The sequence below is a fragment of the Pyrus communis genome, chromosome 8 (genome assembly GCF_041283825.1).
Source record: "Pyrus communis isolate YQ-2024b chromosome 8, ASM4128382v1, whole genome shotgun sequence".
NCBI classification, from domain to species: domain Eukaryota; kingdom Viridiplantae; phylum Streptophyta; class Magnoliopsida; order Rosales; family Rosaceae; genus Pyrus; species Pyrus communis.
The window spans coordinates 2639080-2658132 of NC_142572.1; the positions used below are offsets into that span (position 1 = coordinate 2639080).

General features: G+C 34.3%; 2 protein-coding genes and 1 long non-coding RNA gene across 3 annotated transcripts; all 3 read right to left on the bottom strand.

The window, feature by feature from the left end:
* Window positions 1–1080: 1080 nt before the first annotated feature.
* On the bottom strand, window positions 1081–4426 carry LOC148694602 (uncharacterized). The gene is made up of 8 exons (XM_088699044.1): window positions 4409–4426; window positions 3976–4019; window positions 3808–3860; window positions 3605–3705; window positions 3182–3247; window positions 2657–2778; window positions 2173–2346; window positions 1081–1575 (listed from the first exon to the last, which is right to left on the bottom strand). The coding sequence occupies exons 1-8, from the start codon at window positions 4424–4426 to the stop codon at window positions 1509–1511; spliced, it is 645 nt and encodes a 214-aa protein (XP_088555170.1). The 3' UTR covers window positions 1081–1508.
* A 47-nt stretch (window positions 4427–4473) lies between these two features.
* Window positions 4474–6925, bottom strand: LOC137718512 (uncharacterized). The gene is made up of 6 exons (XR_015965630.1): window positions 6491–6925; window positions 5947–6063; window positions 5783–5809; window positions 5405–5501; window positions 5158–5201; window positions 4474–5029 (listed from the first exon to the last, which is right to left on the bottom strand). It is a non-coding gene; the product is annotated as an uncharacterized LOC137718512 (long non-coding RNA).
* A 427-nt stretch (window positions 6926–7352) lies between these two features.
* Window positions 7353–9879, bottom strand: LOC137718520 (uncharacterized). The gene is made up of 5 exons (XM_068458076.2): window positions 9246–9879; window positions 8429–8543; window positions 8249–8330; window positions 8029–8080; window positions 7353–7677 (listed from the first exon to the last, which is right to left on the bottom strand). Exons 1-5 carry the CDS (start codon window positions 9735–9737, stop codon window positions 7615–7617), a joined length of 804 nt encoding a protein of 267 aa, XP_068314177.2. The 5' UTR covers window positions 9738–9879; the 3' UTR covers window positions 7353–7614.
* Window positions 9880–19053: the final 9174 nt, after the last annotated feature.

A 19053-nucleotide genomic window follows, 5' to 3' on the forward strand; every position in this document is an offset into this window, starting at 1 on the left:
AATCTGTCCAGACAAAATCTACCTTATTAGTGTTTATGTCAACTATTTTTGGGCATTGATTGGTACTGCTAATGGTCTTGCTTTGGCCTTCATTAACAAACCATGTGAATTTGAATCCTGCATTCATTGAAATACTTGGCATTTAATACAAAAAGTGGATTTTTTACTCGAAATTTCATGGAAGACTTCCGTTTGACTTTTTGGGGATTCAAAGAGTTAATGGGTTGGCCAAATCAACATATTTTTTAGTATGTTTGGAGAAAATTTTATTCATCGAAATTTCGTTGAAAATTCTAGTGAAATGACTTTTTAATATGTTGTCAATATATGATTAATTTTCAAAGAGTTAATGGGTTAGCCTAATGAACATATTTTCTAATATGTTTCGAGAAAATCTTATGGACCGAAATTTTCGATTGTTAAATTTTTATTTAACAATTTAATAACGAAGATTTACTCGCTAGAAATTCTGGTGAAATGACTTTTTAGTACGTTGTTGATATATGATTAATTTTCAAATCTCAATTGCTGAAATAATCACTATTTAGTATGTTATCGATATATGATCACTATATCGTCAATCTTTTATTTCTATTTCATCGATATTTGATCATTATGTCGTCAATATTTAATCTTTGATAATTTCAACAATTAGGAATTGAAATTAAAGATCATTTCAGTCAAAAGTCCTCAGTTAAAACAACATATAGGGTACGTTGTTTTGGTACACTTGAGTTATGGAGTTTCGTGAAACACAACGTTGAACTTCAATATTTGTTTGGTTCTTGTTAGAGTTTCCGGTTTCTACATTTAGGTATTTGCCATTTTAATCCTTGACCAATTTGTTGGTCCAACTATCCTCTCAGGTACATTCCAGCGACAATCATTCCATCTTTGTTCGTTGATTTTTACATTTCGTGCTTGAGATATGAGGAAAGGGGAGATGAAGAATGGCACCGAGAGAGGACGAAAAAAAAAGAAAGATGAAAGAAAATAAAATCTTAAAAGTGTACACAACATAAAATAAATTTTAATTTTGAATGCTTTCATCTATTAAATAGTTATCAAAACGCCCTTAAATTTTCAAATCAAATGATTACAGAGTTTGCATTTTACCTTTTTCTTTTCTTTTTGAACAATTTATACATACAAACATGTACGTGTTCTCATAAATTGTAAAAATAAAACTAATCTAAGCCAAACGCTTGAATCATTAAAACGTAGATATCCATCTTCTCTATAGTGATTTACACACGTTTAAAGTTATAGCTGCAACCGCAACGAGAAGGGGACGGAGGCCACGTAAAGAAATGAAAAGAACGAGGAACGATAATACACAAAAATCACTATGATATAAACGGATGTATATAATCATTTGATAGAGAACTTGACCTGTTTCTTCCGAGGACTAAAACATTGGAACCGTCTGGTGATTTCTCATTCTCAGTAGAATGCTGGTATGTCTGAACTGATCAAGAGCATGCCAAAGCTCCCCCAGGTTTTGGCAATTAAACCATTGCTTTAAAAAGAAGAGGAAAGGATCCTAAACAGCTCGTCTGGATTATCAGCACGGACCTGAAAATGAAAGGACGAAAAATGAGCACCGCTGCATATTTAGCAAATACAGTACAGTTGATATTATCCCATTCATGCAAGTTTCAAACAAATTGCGTCGAACAATTTGATATTTTAAGCAGCATCTTATGCATTCTAGACTGCATTGACAAAGCCAAAGAATCACTTGTGCATGACTGTATGACAAAAGCAACTTCCCCAAAACTACGAATTCCCTTGTCCAAAATGAGTACAAGCAGTTCCTATGATACCAATCAGTAGCATTGCCGCAAAGAAAGTGTCACTACTGAACGATACTAATTTTGCACAAAATTATAAATCCTAAAACTGCTAACCCAAATAAATGCTCAAAAGAAAAATACATTAATTATGATTCCCATGCCCAAAATGCTCGCCCAGGAGTCTGGGAGCCAATACTGATCTATCGGAACCTCTAAGATTCTAATATATCTTGTGAATGATTATATATATATATATATATATATATATATATATATATATATATATATATATATATATATCTATATATGCGTCCACATATACAAGCACAAGTGTTCCATTTTGTGTGCTTCATTCTAAACTGTAAAGCAACATAACCAGTGGCCTGCATCCTCAAGGACATGCATTTCCACTCCACCTGCTTCCTCAGCAGCAAGCTCCTCAGCCGCATGAATTCTCTGGAGATCTCCTAAAGCCCATCTGTGCAAGCTCCTTTCTGCTTTCAAAAAGTTCACATGGACACCCCAAGGCACATCTTCAACAATTTTCCTACTACGATCCAATCCAATAAGAGCCAATTGCAAATTTGACATTCAAGATATGGGGAAAAAGTTGAAGCAGACGTAACTTCAAAAATGAAAATGTCCTTTTTGTTTCAATATTTGAAGGATATGTAGTTTGATGTACATCCAGAATAAAAAATACACATAATTTAAAAGAAAATATAATTCATGAAAGAAAACCCCCAGCTCAGACAAATGGGCAGTATTTCGGTTGATTAAAAGGATATTTAACCACTAGGTATTGACTCTCCTGTGCCACATAAAACTAATCCAACAAGATAAGGATATGAACTAATTACCATAAATTTGTTTCTTCATAAGATTTATACATTTCAGCGATTCCCTTCAGATCAAACACCCATGAAAAGGTTGATGGTGATGAACCAAGAGAATTGGTTGGTCGAAGATTAGTAACCACCCACTGCACATGAAACAGCATATAATAACAATAAAATAAAATCCTCAAGGCATGGAAGAAGAAAAAAGGGGTAAATCAATTGCACCGCAAGACAAAAAAGAACACAAGAGTATCAAACATGAAAATGATATGGTGAAATTAATGAGACAGAGTAATAGCAGAAGATGGGATTGGAACCACTTTTTTCCCACATAGTCAGCTAACATAACGAGCAAATATGCATAACTGTTAAATTTGAAAGTTAGATAGGTGCTATCAATAAAGAAACAAAATGTAACGACCAAATATGAATTAGGCTAAGTATTAATGTCGGAAATAAGAAATACCAAGCTGGTCCATACATAAAAAATTTCAAAGCCCAAACTACAAATTATTCCATTCAAGCATGTCTCACAGTTTAAAGTACCTGTGCGACATCTTTGGAGAATCCTTTATTAACTAGAGCATCCACAACATCCTGCTTTGAGGAAACCTGCCTCTAAGAAAAACTGGTAGAATGAACTTTTTATTGAAAGACACATTGGTAGAAGTCTTTACAACAAACACAGTGAGAATGAAACCTTTCAGGTTTTGGTCACTGTAGTGGTGTACATGTATCTCTATTCAGTAGGACCCAAAAGCGTGTAATAAACTGATTAACAATGATCTGATATCAAGTTGTATTACATGAATTTACCTTAAGAGTTGTAAATGGAGAGACAAATGATGATAAAAAGGGGCAAGAAAGACATACTAAAGACAAATAATTAAATAATAAAAGGACTACAATACCTAAAGGCGCCCAACTTCGTAAAAAAAGAAAGGAAACAACTATTGAACATGTATTCACCTCGTTTGGCAGTGTACTTAGGACAGAAATCAATTCTTCTGGATGGTCCTCCCCATTCCCACCAGGATGACCTATTCCAGGCGTAGCATCTAGAACCAAACCTAGACAAACAACTAGTGAGACGAAAATAAGGATAATGTCCAGAGACCCTCGAACTTTCTAGGATATATATTCAATATATTCAATATATTCCCATTACTTACTCTGACTGGTCGTGCAAGAGTTTTTGCAGATTGATCCACCATGCTCAAGGCAACTACATGAAAACCAGAAACATAGTAAGCATCAATCCATTTTAAGATGGTGCAGATGTACTGTGTACTAGCACTCTCCAATAAAGGTATGCAACATGCCAAAATAGCCTAAGATACCTTTCCCTCCAAAACTGTGTCCAACTATAACCCGAGGTGTTAATCTAAGCTGTCAAACCTATACAGGAAGAAGAAACAACATTACCTCACATAGTTGTATCTGAAGCATGAGAAGGTACTAGACAAAAATATACAAACATCTGGGAGTGTTCAAATGCTGTGCATACAACACTGTTCATGAAAATAATGATGAAGTTACAAAGAAGTGTGCAAGTACGAAAGAAAAATATAGGCATAAGAAACACAGATGAAGGCTGTGAGATTCATCTAATTCAGAACAATAACTGAAACTTTTCTTGGAAAAATAGGGTAATATATGACAATGGGGAAACTTGTCCTTCAAAAATAATGACAGCAAGTGCGCAAGAAACACGTACCAGTTTTAGGACATCTAGAGCAGTGGATGAAACACTATGGGGTCCACTTTTCTTACTTGATGCTGAATCACCATGACACCGCAGGTCCACTAACAGAAACTTTGCCAATAAATAGAAGAATAACATAAGATTGTCATCATGACCAAATATAAAAATTCCCTATTCAATATATCCAAATACACACCCCAAAAACACAGAAATTACAAGCGTAATTAGTGACAACAGGCGAAGTAGTACATATGCTTAGTTAGATCAGTCACAAAACTACAGTAAACTATTTAAAAGAACCTCAAGTGAGAGATCAATTTCTAAGTGCCGCCCAAGTTTTTATTGTTTCCATTTTTCTTCTATCCCCTTGAGACAATTAAAGTATTGCTTTAAAAACTTTTGCAAATTACCCATGGTTACAAGCGGTTATTGAGAGTTAGAAGTGTAGCGTTTAGCATGGTCTGGGACTTAATAATTTGAGGTGCAGAATCACCGTTTTAGAGCTTAGGATTTTGGGTTTAGCTCTCAAACTTTGGGTGGACTACTGCTCGCCCAGGGCTGAGTAATGTGATCTTGCTTGTTAGCGATGATTTTGTGTGTGCCTTGCATGTCTTTGTGGCAGATCTGTACTGGCGGTGCTTGTGTTTGTGGTATATAGGATCACTTAGTATAATCAATTTGTCACAATACTGCAGACAAATAAATAAGCCTAGACATTACCTGCCATGTCGGAAATTCTATAAGAAAATTAAATGTTATGAGCTTTACCACATAAATACACGTTTCATTCATGATAAGTTAAAGTACAAAAGCATACCTGCCATGTCGGAAATTTTTGTGCCAATCTCCTGGTGAAGGTTCCTGCAATATCAGATATTACGGATAAAACCGCAGACTATTTATGCACAGCAAACAATAGAAAATCCACTACCACCACTATGTTGCTAATGCTGCAAAGATATGAATTGAAAAGTAATACACGAGAAAACTCCTACATGCCACAGAACAGTACAAAAAGGGACACTAAACCGGAGAACAATAGAAAGGGAAAAGAACAAACGTACCCCAGTTCTTCCTGCTACGTACAATTCCATGCAGAAAAACAGCTGTTGGAGGCTCAGGTAATGACCTGTCCACAACCACATCCGGACTCCATTTTACCTGCACGCTGTGACTATTCAGATATGTGATTATGCAAACTCAAACAATAAAAGTAAACTATGTGGCAACTCCTCATGATTTCTCATCTTCACTGACTAGCGCATTTGAGATTGTTCCTCAATTTAGTTTGTTAAATTTTAATATAGGTACTGGGGCAGAACAAAAGTATGGTACTTTTATATGAACGAGAAGCGTTAGAATCTGAACAACAATTGCATCAAGTTCTCAATCATTAACTCACTACATATCAGCTTATCAGGAGATTAAAGACAACGACTTACAAGTGCTCCTTGAACAAGATCAAATGCCTGCCAAATAAAAACAAAACCAAAAAAAAATGTTAATTAAGTAGCCTGAAACTTCAGACTAACATCATCTACATTCCAAAGAAGACACATTTACAATTTGTTTTAAGTCACAGTGTGGAAAAAGTAGTTTTTGATACCAGGATGTCAGAAGGCCTGGAAAAATCTCCACTTCGTGCAATCTTCTCACCAACTAATGCCGTACGAACACGGGAATTCTTATCTGACTTGCCCTATTGACCAACTGCTAACTGATTCTATATCAAGAAGAGGGAAAATGATTACGTGAAAAAAAAAAATTGATCATCAAACCGAATTTTGGTCTCTGAAACAGAGAAGTATTATATCACTACAAATTTGAAACTTAAAACACAGCAGGCCCACATTGGAATTGGTAAAAAAAATCATGTATAAATTATAGTTTTCTTGAATGTAACCAAATTCCTTGATTAAACCCACGTACAATATAAAAAATTTGAACAAATAAATATAAAAAAATAAAAAGTGCAACACTTGGAATTTCACAATCATCCATCCAATCAATTATTCGAATTGATGGTCTGAAGAAGTAGCATTGTTCAAATGGTCACTCTAACAACAACATTTCTCTGCGTAAATTTACATAATTGAGATGAAATGGAAAATATGAAAAGCAATTGAAGTAAAAATAATGTCATATGATACCTTAGAGGGCCAAGAGATCCGAGTTTTCAATCCAGGAGTTGACCGGAACTGTAGCCTCCTCTCTCCGAAAATAACTGAGTTCCCGCCGTGACTGCACCCCTCAAGATTCGAAATCGCCGCCATTGTTGCAACGACGGCGTCTCGCAATGACAGATTCAGGAATATCGGCGGGAAGGGAGAGGGAGAGGGAGCGAAACGGAGAGAGAAGAAGAAGACGGAAGTGGAGGCGGAGATACCGAGGGAAGCAGTCGGTGCTCCCGCGGACCTCCTTTTTTGCTATGGACGAATTACATGACAAGTGGAGACTTCGGCCTTTTTTTCATGGTTAACGAGATTTTGGCGTTTGGTTTGCTGCCTCCTGCGAATTTGGAAATTTGTAACTAGTTACCGGTGTTTAAAATATTGATCTAGGTAAAAATATCGATGCTTAAATTGACATTGATATTAGTTATGTTCGATTGAAATTATGAAAATTTGTAATGGGAGGGGTATGTAAATTTAAAAAAAAAAAAAATCAAAAGTTTAAAATCTGAAATGAATTACGGTAAAGCTTATGTTGTTAATCGATAAATATATTCGGTATTTATTAATTTTTTTATATCTCGCGGATAAAAGATGAAGGTTGCCATTTTTTTCTTTCAGTTTGCTCATGGAAAAGAAAACATGCGTACAACTCGTTACCCTGTCAAGAACAAACCTGAGGTGAACAGCTGCACAGTGTGTTTTTAGCTGTTAGCTATTGATATAGCTCACAAAAACACAACACAACAAAGCATTTTCCCACGAGTGGGGTCGGTCGTGGGGATGCAACACGAGGACTTCACAAGAGGTCATCACAACAATCCAACATTGACCCTTTAAGTTAAAAGTCAACAAAAGCACTAGACATGTAGCTCAATTAGCTAAGAGCACCTACACTCTGCATTCAATGACATGAGTTTGATTCCCCCTCCCCAATATCACTTTGTTTTTCGAGAATTTCGAAATGAATACTCCGTTCAGTTCACATTTTCTACATACGTATATGTATGCCTATACATCATATTTGCTTGCTCATGCAAGTCCAAAGTAAAAAAGTGTACATATCCTCTCCTTGAGGTAAAAAGAGAGTAGAGAAAATAACTTTAAATCTGGTCGATCAGCTGAGGGAATTGTCGTAGAAGCCATGCCACACCTCTGATGGCGATCTGTAAAACATATAGGATTTGAAGTGAAACCTGACCTAGTTCTTCAAAGAATTATAGTCTTATGATTTCTGCACATCTAGTTTTCGTATCCGTAAGGTTGAAAAGCAGATAAAACAGAACAGAAATTCGAGAAATAGGACAAATTTGAACATATATTCATATTCTACATGTTCATCCAATGCCAATGGCAGGAAGGCTGCACTACAGAATTTAGACTGGAACCATCAGAGATCAGGCCCCAACCTAAACGTCTGTTTTAGACCATGTTGGTTTCGAAATAGTATATGGAATGCCCTGAAAAAAAGAAAAGAAAAAAGAGAGAGCGTGATAGTGTGGAGGTTAAGCACTTACCAACACAGTTTCTCCAGGCTTGATCGCAGGTTCGACACTATCTCGCCCGTAGCTGTTTATCAAAGACAAAATTAGTCTCCCAACAGACTATACGCACTCAACAGAGATACACAAGTACACAAGATGTTTCCTCATCTTCGGGAACGAAATTGAATGAGCGTGCAGTACTATAATCTGGTGTAAGCTACGACTGCTATCTGTTCTTTTGAAGTATCCTTACATTATTTGTCTCTTGCCATCGATGACCTCCAACTTATAAAAGCTACATCCTTTGCTGAAGGGAAAAGGTTTCCCATTCCATTCTGATCGAAAATACATACTATTTCAGTGGGGATCGGATCAACATATATCTCACAGAGGAGGAAAGACGTAGTGTAACTAATTTCTTCCATTAACATACCTAAATGCCATGTTACCCCAACTGCCGTGGAGTCCTCAGCGGATAAGTCGTCAATAACAAACTGAAGGTCTTTGCCGACAGAATCATTGAACTTTTTGAAGAATTGAAGTATATCCTGCGCATTGTTGAAGCTGGTGCTTGATCTTGAGAATAAAATACACAATAATTCGGAGCAGCTTAACATTTTTCTATAAAAAAAATGTTTGAGAATCAAACCTAAGACCTCCTCCATCATGTTTGAAAATACAAATCCAAAAATTACTTGAAATTTATTTATATACGCAAACATTTTTCTAGACGGGCTGGAAGCATTAATACCCATAATGTTTGGGTTTTAAGTTTTGCAGGAACAACCCTACAGTTCAGTTAGTGATTTCGGACCTTAGGTTAACATGATTTTATTTTTTGAATTTTTTTTTCCAATAAAATTATTGATGCTTAAATTTTTTGGAAATTTTGTTACCAGAAGATCGATTAAAAAAAAAAAAGAACGTCCACGTAAATCCTCAAAGGTCAGTAATAAAAGTCTACATAAATCTTCGAAAGTTCATAAAGGATCCGTCAAAGTCTGCCAAAATCTATATTGTTATTTTAAAAAGTTTTTAAAATCCTTAAATCGCAGTTTGACTACACACGTAAATTCCACAAATTGTTCTTTCTTCTTATTATATTATTATTTTTATTTCTAAATATTTATTATAATTCTGTCAATTTGGACTACTTTTTCTGTTTATTTTTAAGTTTAAAATTATTATATTACAGTCAAATATCAAAGCACATACTAAAAGAGCTGAGAAGTGGATAAGAGATAGAGTACCTTGCGACCAACGAAGGGACGAGGAAAAACGAGGTCCTCGTACACACATTTCTCTGCAATGAGCCCCTCCACTGAACCCAAATCTTGGCGGTTGACTCCTCCGTAGAACTTCCTCACAACGTCCGCTCCAGATTCCACCACATCAGCAGACTCATCGCCATCAGTTCCCGGCGGTGATGCAACCTCGACTGTCGGATTGGCTGACGACGATGAGACCCGAAACTGAAGGGTCTGCGGGGTCCATCTCAGAGGTGTGCTGATAGCAGTTGCTGGATTGGATATGGAGAGGTTGGAAGTGGTAATTGGAATGGAAGGAGATTTGGTGTGGTTAAGAAGGAGACGAGGAGACGAAGAAGAAGATGAGAGGAATAAGGAGTTTATCATCAGCATGGCTGATGTTTGAAAACAAGAAACAAATCCGAAATTACTTGAATTTGAATCGGATAATACTTGCATATATAAGAAAACTAATGAAAAGTGTGTTACTTGCATCCCCAACGGGAATGCACATTATATTCTACCATTTGCGAATAATGTATTTTTATTGTCTAAATTTATAATCCAAATTGTTCAATTCCTAATTTTCATTTAAAAATCTTCCATCCAAAATAATAAAATAAAAAAACCATTCAAATCAGTGATTGTTTATTCATCCAAATATATGAAATATATCGACAGTATGAGTATTAAAGAATATATTCATGGGGGAATATACACCTTTTACCATTTACAAATAACATATCCTTACCACATAAATTAAATAATTAGATATTGGTCATGGATAGATCATCCAGGTTTGAGTCCATAGGCAGTGACAATTACCATATGAAGACTTGTTTTTGCTACGACCCTGGTGGGTTCCTTAACAAGTCACTACCTATGAGTCACCGATTCATTATTCAACAGGCACGCGGTCAAAGCCCTGGTGTGAGGATTTTAGGACAAAGTCCCACACTGAGACCAAATCATTCAAGAGCTTATAAAGAGTTGGACTACTCCATATATCATCAATTGGTTTTAAGAGTATTGAATTATTTTAGCCTAAGCTAAATATGTCTCATTGAGAAATTAATTTTTGTCATTTGGTGCTAAATAACACTTTAGCCTAACTAGGCTTTGGTTTGCATGCAGTAAACAACTGTAACTTAAATCACAAGCCCTAGGTCCAAAACCAATGGGCCTTGAAACCTAAAGCTTCATATGAGGCCTATTCAACATGTTAATCTCATGTGATTAATTATAAAATTAAAACCATTAGCTGATTTATCTCGAAATTAGAATTCATCCATGAACAAAAGTTTTTTAAATTTATGTCCCTAAATTTAACAAAATGTGCATTATTGGTCCATGCCGTTCAAATAATTTCGTAAAAAAAGTTCGTTCATCTTATGATGCAGCCCACATGCGGATTCCCATGTCCAATTTTGTGATGTCATGTAGATTAAACAAAAATATATTAATGTATTAAAAATAAAAGAAAAAGAGAAGGATTCAAGATGGAATTCGGGAGGGTGTTCACGTGTTAAGTATTAGAACATCTCTAATGTAGACAATTGAGTTGGAATACCTGTTTTAATCAAACACGTACGTAAAAACTAGCTCCAATAATAGAGGCAATTGAGTATGCAAATTCTACATACCCTCCTAAAATAGGAACGTTGCCTACACCATCATGAGTAGGCAATTCAGGCCCCACACCCTCCTTTGATAACCAAATATTCGATGTAGAGGAAGATGACAAAATCAAAAGGTAAAAATTGATGTTACACACGAAATAAAGAGTAAACGTGATGTAAATTCAATTTTTTGAGTCATTATTGAATTTAGTCCAGTTTGTTCGACTAGGTCTACTCATTGATTATCTACATCAGTTTTTATTTTTGTTTTTAAATTTAATTATTTATAATTAAATTGTAAATGTTATCCCTTATTTATAGGATTGTCTTTTACTTGAATATTGTATGTTGTAGGTGCTATATATCATCATCATCATATATATATATATATGTGTGTGTGTGTGTGTGTGTGTGTGGATTTATAAATGTATAAAAGATAAAATATCTTCGACTATTTTTATGGATAATAAGTATATTAAGTTTTATTTACTTTCGTATATACTTTTCATAAAAGTGGTTCTATTTTCATATTTAAATATTTAAATTAAAATTTTGAGTAAAGATGCATAAATCAAGAAATTTAATTAAAGTATAAAAATATGGAACAAGACTAAATCCAATAGCAACTTTAAATTTTAGACTTGGATCAAAGTATAACATATAATTTTACCTTCTTAGTTTACCTAATCTATTAGAGTCATTTCAGACTATTATTATAAGACAATTCAATAGGCAACATACTATAATATAATTTTGCCCTTTATAATATAATTTTGTTATTTTAATTGAGTATATTATTGAAATGCTTTTTAATAAGTAAATTTGTAGATCTAAATAGCATTGTATATTAGTATGTATAACATCAGAGTATATTGCCCCGCAAGATCCTTCCTTGTTTAGTCCTTTCTACTCCCAATTTTCTAATGATTATGTATGTCTCAATCAATTTGTTTCTGACCGCAGTCAGAGTAGAATCTGACTAAACCACCGGCACTTGATCTTTTGTTCCCCAAAAGTCAAGAGATATCGCAAATTTGCAATGTGAAAGTTGCAATTCGTGCGACCCAAAAACAAAGGAAAAACACATGAAGAAAACTTTCCAATATTGCTTTTAAACTTGAGTCAAAAGTAAAATAATGTCGTTTTTAGTATTTATCATGAGAGAAGTGTTATTGGTATTTCAAAAATCTCATTTTACACTTTTCATAAGCGTATTTTTCTTTTCTAATATAAAAAGTTTAGAATATAAAATGAGATTTTTAAAGTGTTAATAACAATTCTATTTAATCTTATGTAACATCCAAGTACTCTATTGTTTTGCAGCTGTTTTCCGCATTGATTATGGGCCTTTCTAATTTAATTAACTTAATCCGTTTAATGGTTTAATTATGACATATAATAATGTCTCTCGACGTGGATCACTTTAGTCATCTTCTTCTTTTCAATGGGAGTCCGGATTCTCTTTGTGAGGATCATAGGGATCTATAAATTGTGTTTTTTCATCATACATTGTACGGTTATAAATTATTTTAAATATTTTTATTTAAAAATAAACATAAACAGTACTTGACAAAAACTAACCACACGATGTACGATAAACGAACACGATTCATGGATCTCCAAAATCCTCACCCAAAAGATCCGGAGAGGATCCTGTTGATTTCAATGGTCCAAAAAAGTTGAGGTTGGTCGGATCTACTTCTGAGATGATGTGCTATAAGACCCAAATGATGACGTCAGTCGCCATTTCACCAATTAGCCAAAAAATAGAAAAAGGCAACCAGACACGTTGGATTTGGAGGCCTCGCACTACCATGTACGGTAGGTGGTTCTTGGGTGAGTTTTGTAGAGGGAAGTAAGAGCTTCAAACTGGTGGTGGTGGCGACGTCGAAAAAAAGTTCGTCCACAGTTGGCCGTAATTCGCATAAAAAACTCAAAGTTGTGCGGGTCAGTAGATTCAGTGGGTCGCGAGTTATGGGTTTCGGTTGGATTTCCATTTCTAGAAACTACTTTATGGCTTTTTTTTTAATCTGGAGTCAAGTTTTTGTTTATAGTAACTGACAAAAGATCAAAATGCGAGCACTCCGTAACTTCTTCTTTTCCACTATGATTCGTAACGGTTGTTGCCCATGCGTTCTACCTATCTATTCTAAATCCGCCTCCTATCTATTCTAAATCCGCCTCAAACACTGAAGTAAAATTTAAAATAACCAAAATGCTCTTTAAAATCATTTTTCTCACAATTGTAAAATGAATCATTTCAAGATGGCGTATCATAGGGTTATGTCTTTACTGTTGGAAATACCGCAATATCTTAGAGGTCAATCAAACAGACCTCTTAGTTGTGACTTTTTCGAATCATGCTAAGATCTCACATTTCATGAATGCTTATGGTTAAGTGTTGTTAGTGAGGATATTCAGAGCATTTGTGGACCTTCTTCTGTAGTTAATTTTCCTACAACAGTTTATGAAGATAATGTTGCTTGTGTCGTCCAAATCAAGAAAGGTTACATCAAAGTAGAGAATAGCAAGTATATCGCACCAAAGTTTTTCTATTCGCATCAGCAACAAGAGCCTCAAAAGATTGAAATCAAGCATATCCGATCCCAAGACAACCTTATTGATTTCTTCACCAAGTCATTTCCAAAGTCTATTTTTTCAGAAGCTTGTTCAAGAAATTGGTATGCGTAAATTATCTAAGCTACAACATTTATAGTTCTCATTTGGAAGTTTTGTCAAATTCAATGGGAGTATCTTGCAACACACTCATTTGACCGTAATGTACTCTTTTTCCTACAATTAGGACCATTTGGTCCCATTGGATTTTTGTTGCCTGACGAGATTTTGATGAGACACCTATCCTTGGTTGGTCATACCCGTTTGTGCATCCCACTGGCGTCCTATACACGTTTAGTGTTGACGGGTTTTGCATTAACTCACTTTTCTACTAGCCTATAGGCTTTGTCTCGCCTTGATTTTCAACATAGCTAGGTTTTTTTAGACTTACTTTCCATGTGCATTTCGTGTTTGAGACTTGCGTTTACACATTGTGCAGATGACTTCATTAACTATTTTTACATCATCGCTAAAAATCTAATGCACCATCTACTTGAATATTTACACAAACAAGGAGGAGTATTGCAGCTAATATTCCATTAGAAGTGCAATTGTGTAAATCTTAGTAGATTATGTATAGGATTGTATGAGATCATTCTTTATTGTACTTGTATTACTTGGAGAACAAGATTCTTTCTTCCATATTACTATAAATAAAGAAATAAAAGGGTGAAATCACAACACATAATTCCCACTCTCTATCTATTTTCTCTCCTATTGCCGGTCCTCTCCCTTTTCTTAGCCTACAACAACTATATATCATTTTTTGTGGAATTAATGGTTTACTAATATAAAAAGAAAATAATAACTAATATTATAATTCATATCCCTATCGTTACTCATACAAACAAAAGTTGTCGGTGGTAGACAAGTTAAAGGCTCGTTGACCAACATAAATCTAAGGATAACAAAAGGCACTTGTTCTTATTTTGTTTTATTTTTTTTATCAGTAAGGCTCTTGTTCTGCATTCAGTGAATCAAAAGATTCATCAACGATTGTAGATTTTGTGATTGAAACACTAACTTTTTATAGTTGTTGTTTTTATTTTATTGGCTTTAGTTAATAGATTAATCCTTGTCGGTTTCAACAAGTAAATGTTTAAGTCTTTCTTAAGCACAAAAAGTACGGCAATTGAATTTTGCTTAATTTTAAGTAATCGTGAGTTAGACTAATCGATTAAGGTAGCGAGCAAATGTGGCTAGGCTAATCGATTAAGGTAGTGTGTCGGTCCATCTCATTTAAATTTGAATGTTCATTTTTATTAATTAGAATAATTCAGAATTGAATAACTTCTAATTGCACTTTCTTAGTTGGTAAATTAGGTGTGTTTAAGATGGAAGATTTATACGGTCTAGTGATATTCTTCTTTATATATAAGTGAATTGTTCTCTTATTTAATTCATTAGATGGCGAGACCATAGAATATTTGTGTTGTATTCAATACGTAATTAGTGACTAATATACAATGTAACTTAGTGCAATCTCCTCTTATTGTACAGTAAAATATCGCCTCCTTTAGAGTATATCGTCGTATTAAAAAAAATAGAAATTTTAGAACATTTTTGAGCATGTAATTCAAAGTGCATGAATTGGATCATCTTCTGAGCTTGAGCTTGGGCTCAGGACTATCCTCCTGACCGATACACAAGGATCGTTGGATTTTGATTCAATGACTACAATTATTATAATTTTTAGAGGACCCTCGTTAGATCAAAATCCAACTATCTTTGTGTGTCGGTCAGGAGGATCTTGAGCCCAAGCTCAGGAGAGGATCTCATTCCCAAAGGGACAAGGATTTTCTGCCCTCCCACTTTCGGTGCACTCCCGTGCCCTTCTGTTTTGTGTGGTCACAGTTAAGCCACGTCAACATTTTATATTGTTTTTTTTATAAAGATAATAAGACAAAAATGAATAGTAATATAAAATGTTAATGTGATTTAATCATGATCATACAAATAGGAGGGCACGGAAGAACACCGAAAATGAGAGGGCAACAATCCTTGTCCTTCCCAAAATGCAAACCATCTGACTTCCACATGCAGTCATAATAACCTTGGGAACTGGAAGATTGAAGGCAGGAAAACTAGAAAGAAAATGATGATTTTATTACTTTACGTCCTGACAAGGGACTAGAAGAGATGATTCAAATGGTAAAGGATTCTCGTCGGATTCTTTTTCCAGAGATTTCGAAAATTTCGTGATCATAGTCGTTCATTGTATATCGTATGATCAGTTTTTGTTAGGTATTATTTATATTTAATTTTAAAATTTAAATATTTTTTTACTGTACGATATACCATGAACAATTACAATTACAAAATCCTTAAAAAAAAAGCCGGTGAGGATCCTTTTCCGATTCAAATGGCAAATTTGGAACTGCTCTGTGAATAGTGTTTTGCGGTTGTATTCCATTTGGGCTCATGATACGTTATTTGACAGAGAACCACGATACGAATTAAATTTTTCAGTTTCCTATGACTTAAGATGGATTCTAGCGTCTTAATGACGTTTAAAGGGTAAAAAAGAACACTTAAGTTTTAAGAATGTTTTCTCAGGATTATATAAACGACTTTAGAGTTATATCATGATTATATTACTCAATTGAAAATCGATATTTTCTATAAAATCTATAAAACTGTTCGTGATCCTGTATTCTATAACTTATGTTGTGTCACGTCCACAATCAAACATGCGAAACCTCGAGTGAACGCGGAGATCGTGTATCCGTACGCCGCATCAATATCATATTGTCATGACAAAAATTAAGAGAAGATATTCATGGCAGCGCTGATTATTTAAACCTACGATTATGTCAACGCTATTAGTAAATCAAATATTAAATGGGAATAAGGGGTAGAAACATCGCTTAATTATATTTTATTATCAAGATAATTGGATGATTAGCATGATCCAGCTGTTTCACTCTAAAGAAGGTCTCTCGTCCGCTGTATGGTCCCATTTGGATACATATTGCCCTTGAGCTGTTACCAATTAAATCCATTTCCTATTAGGACTGATTTCTGTGTTAGTCACTAGCCAAATTACATTAGAAATATGACACTAAGTGGACCCAATAGCTAGCTTCTACTATATCATATATTCGTGTGGTATAATTTACGAAACTTTGGTTATTTAGATGGGAGAAGATATATATTGTAATTTGTGGTTTAGGATTCATACATTGAATGAACAACGTGCATAACTTTCTAAAATTTTATAAAGTAGCTAGAAACAACCAACTTCGAATGAAAAGGTTCTTTAAAACGACTGACAAAAGAGGCAACTAAAGTGCGCTACTCTATCACATACATGCAAAGCAAATAAGAACACACAATCCTCAATCGCTTGGATCAAACTACAAAAAATAAGTGATGATAAACATATTCTCAGTTTATTTCTCAAAATAATGCCTTATAAATTCTATTCGATATGTAGTAGTATATTTTGAACAAATATTGAAAACGTAAATACCTTATATTTTCGTACTCCTCACATGTAGGTTCATAGTTGATTTCATATGGAAGAGGGTATATCGTTCAGGGGATACTGTGGTACTTTGGGGTACCTCATCTTTAAGGTGTTATGGTTATTAAATTTTTGTTTAAAAATACAAAAATCAAAATTTAAAAGTTAAAACTAATAAGAGTATCTATATTTCGAAGCACGATACAACTTTTGTTTCATTTAAACAGGTACAAAAGGAAGCGATCATAATGTAAGTACACAACAAATATTTTTGCATCGATTTGGGCTACTTTTAGAAACCCATGAAACCCCACGTTTCTCATTTTAATGTTAATTTTGGGTGTGCTACTATCTACAACTACAAGTATTTTGTAGTGATAGTTTAAAGAACACGTGCATACACACGAAACAGAACTTCTTCGTCTTTTCCTGGTCAACAGAATTCTCTTCTTTTTTTCTTTTTTTTTTCCTTTTTCTTTAACCAATACAGAATTTTACTTTCTTGACGACAAAAGAATTACATTCTTACAAGGATCCTGGAATAGGAAATTATAGTTTGTATCATATGATAACTAGAGTAAAGGGTAAGCTAGTTGCTGTACAAAGTAGAGAGAGATAAGAAGAGGAAAGTCAGGATGGAGAGAGGAAGAAGGTAAATCAAAATTATTATATATGAAAGTTATATTTAAACTGATTAAAGGTGTAAAGACATTATAGTCATTTTATCCTTTTTAGTTAACAAAGAGAGTTTTTTTAAACGTGTAGGGGACGAATTTCACACAAACTTAAACTTACTCTGATATCTTTGCAACCAAGAATGAAAAGGTACAGGTGAGACCTTGCCACATGTACACCGGTGTGGTGTGAGCCAAAAGCTCTTTGATGCTTAAGTTATACTTATTGTAGGAAAATGAATACTAAGTTATGAGTTTATTAGCTAAAGGATATCCTTCATTGTATAAGCATACCTTTATATAAAGACAAACATGGGCTCAAAGGTGATTTATTAGGGCATGCGTGACGCTCCTTAAGTAGTTGGTTTGAACTCACGTTATCCCGCTCATTTAGCCAACAATTGTTGACTATATGAGAGACGTGATAAGGAGCACTAATTAATAACTTGTTTAGGAATGACTCGTTATATCGGTAATCATGCATGACCTATGTATGAGCCATGATTATAGGGATCATTATGTCTGTGTCGTTTCATAATGAATTGGTTCTCCATAAAAATAGAATGCTACGTCTCTCCAAAGAATCCACTTAGTCGATCCAAATCAAGAATTGAATTCATAATTTTGGGTAGGCTATGCTTATTTTTTTATCCTTCCATGCTCATTGAACTTGTGAGTGATTCGTAATTGCAATCCAACTCCTTATTTTGTTCTTATTAATAACTAGTAAACATGCCATCATAGTATACAATACATATGAATTTGATTCTCTTTTCTAATATTCAGCATGAATAGAGGAAATGATGGGTGACACTTAATCTTATGTAAGTTAAACTTTTGGAATTTCAATTTTTTTCTTGGACGACGTCAGTGATTAGATTGAAATCTAATGGTTTAGCTAGGATCACTTAATGTGACTATACTATGTTAAGTATTTGAGTATCCAACTCAAAATCATCGGAGATTTTTTTTTTAACATTTTTTATTATGTTAGGTAGAAAAATTTGAGAGATCCTAAGTCATACAAATGTCTTCAGAAGCTAGGTGCTTCTTCAGGAGGACCTTCTTGTTCAACCTAACGCCTCTCCTGTTCAACCCGTTCTCCTTCCCTTAGTGTAGCTTAGAGTACTAACTTTACTTCTGATAAGTAATTTAAACGTAAAAGCGCTTTTAGAAAGAACACTTATGACTCGTTTGGAAAGTACTTTGTAAATGACTGAAAACACTCTCAGAAAAAATATTTTTTGGGTTCCAAAAGCATTTGAAGTGTTTTATGCAAAACTAGTCATGTGCTTCTTTCATGAAGCAGTTTGAATGTTTTTCCAAGAAGATTCACTTGCATTTTATTAAGAATTGGTTTCAAAAACATTTTTACCAAAAACGCTATCAACTATTTTAAAAACACTTCCAAACGAGCCTTTATAAGCATTGTGGTT

Bases quoted from the DNA above. Each gene is read 5' to 3' on its own strand.
- LOC148694602 (XM_088699044.1), bottom strand. The intron at 3,861-3,975 runs GTATCTTAGGCT...GTTTTCATGTAG, and splicing joins ACACAGTTTTGGAGGGAAAG to TTGCCTTGAGCATGGTGGAT. The intron at 1,576-2,172 runs GTTATGTTGCTT...TTTCATTTTCAG, and splicing joins CTTGAGGATGCAGGCCACTG to GTCCGTGCTGATAATCCAGA.
- LOC137718520 (XM_068458076.2), bottom strand. From the start codon at position 9,737: ATGCAAGTAACACACTTTTCATTAGTTTTCTTATATATGCAAGTATTA. The intron at 8,331-8,428 runs GTATGTTAATGG...ATTTTCGATCAG, and splicing joins TGGGGTAACATGGCATTTAG to AATGGAATGGGAAACCTTTT. The intron at 7,678-8,028 runs GTAAGTGCTTAA...TATGTTTTACAG, and splicing joins AGCCTGGAGAAACTGTGTTG to ATCGCCATCAGAGGTGTGGC.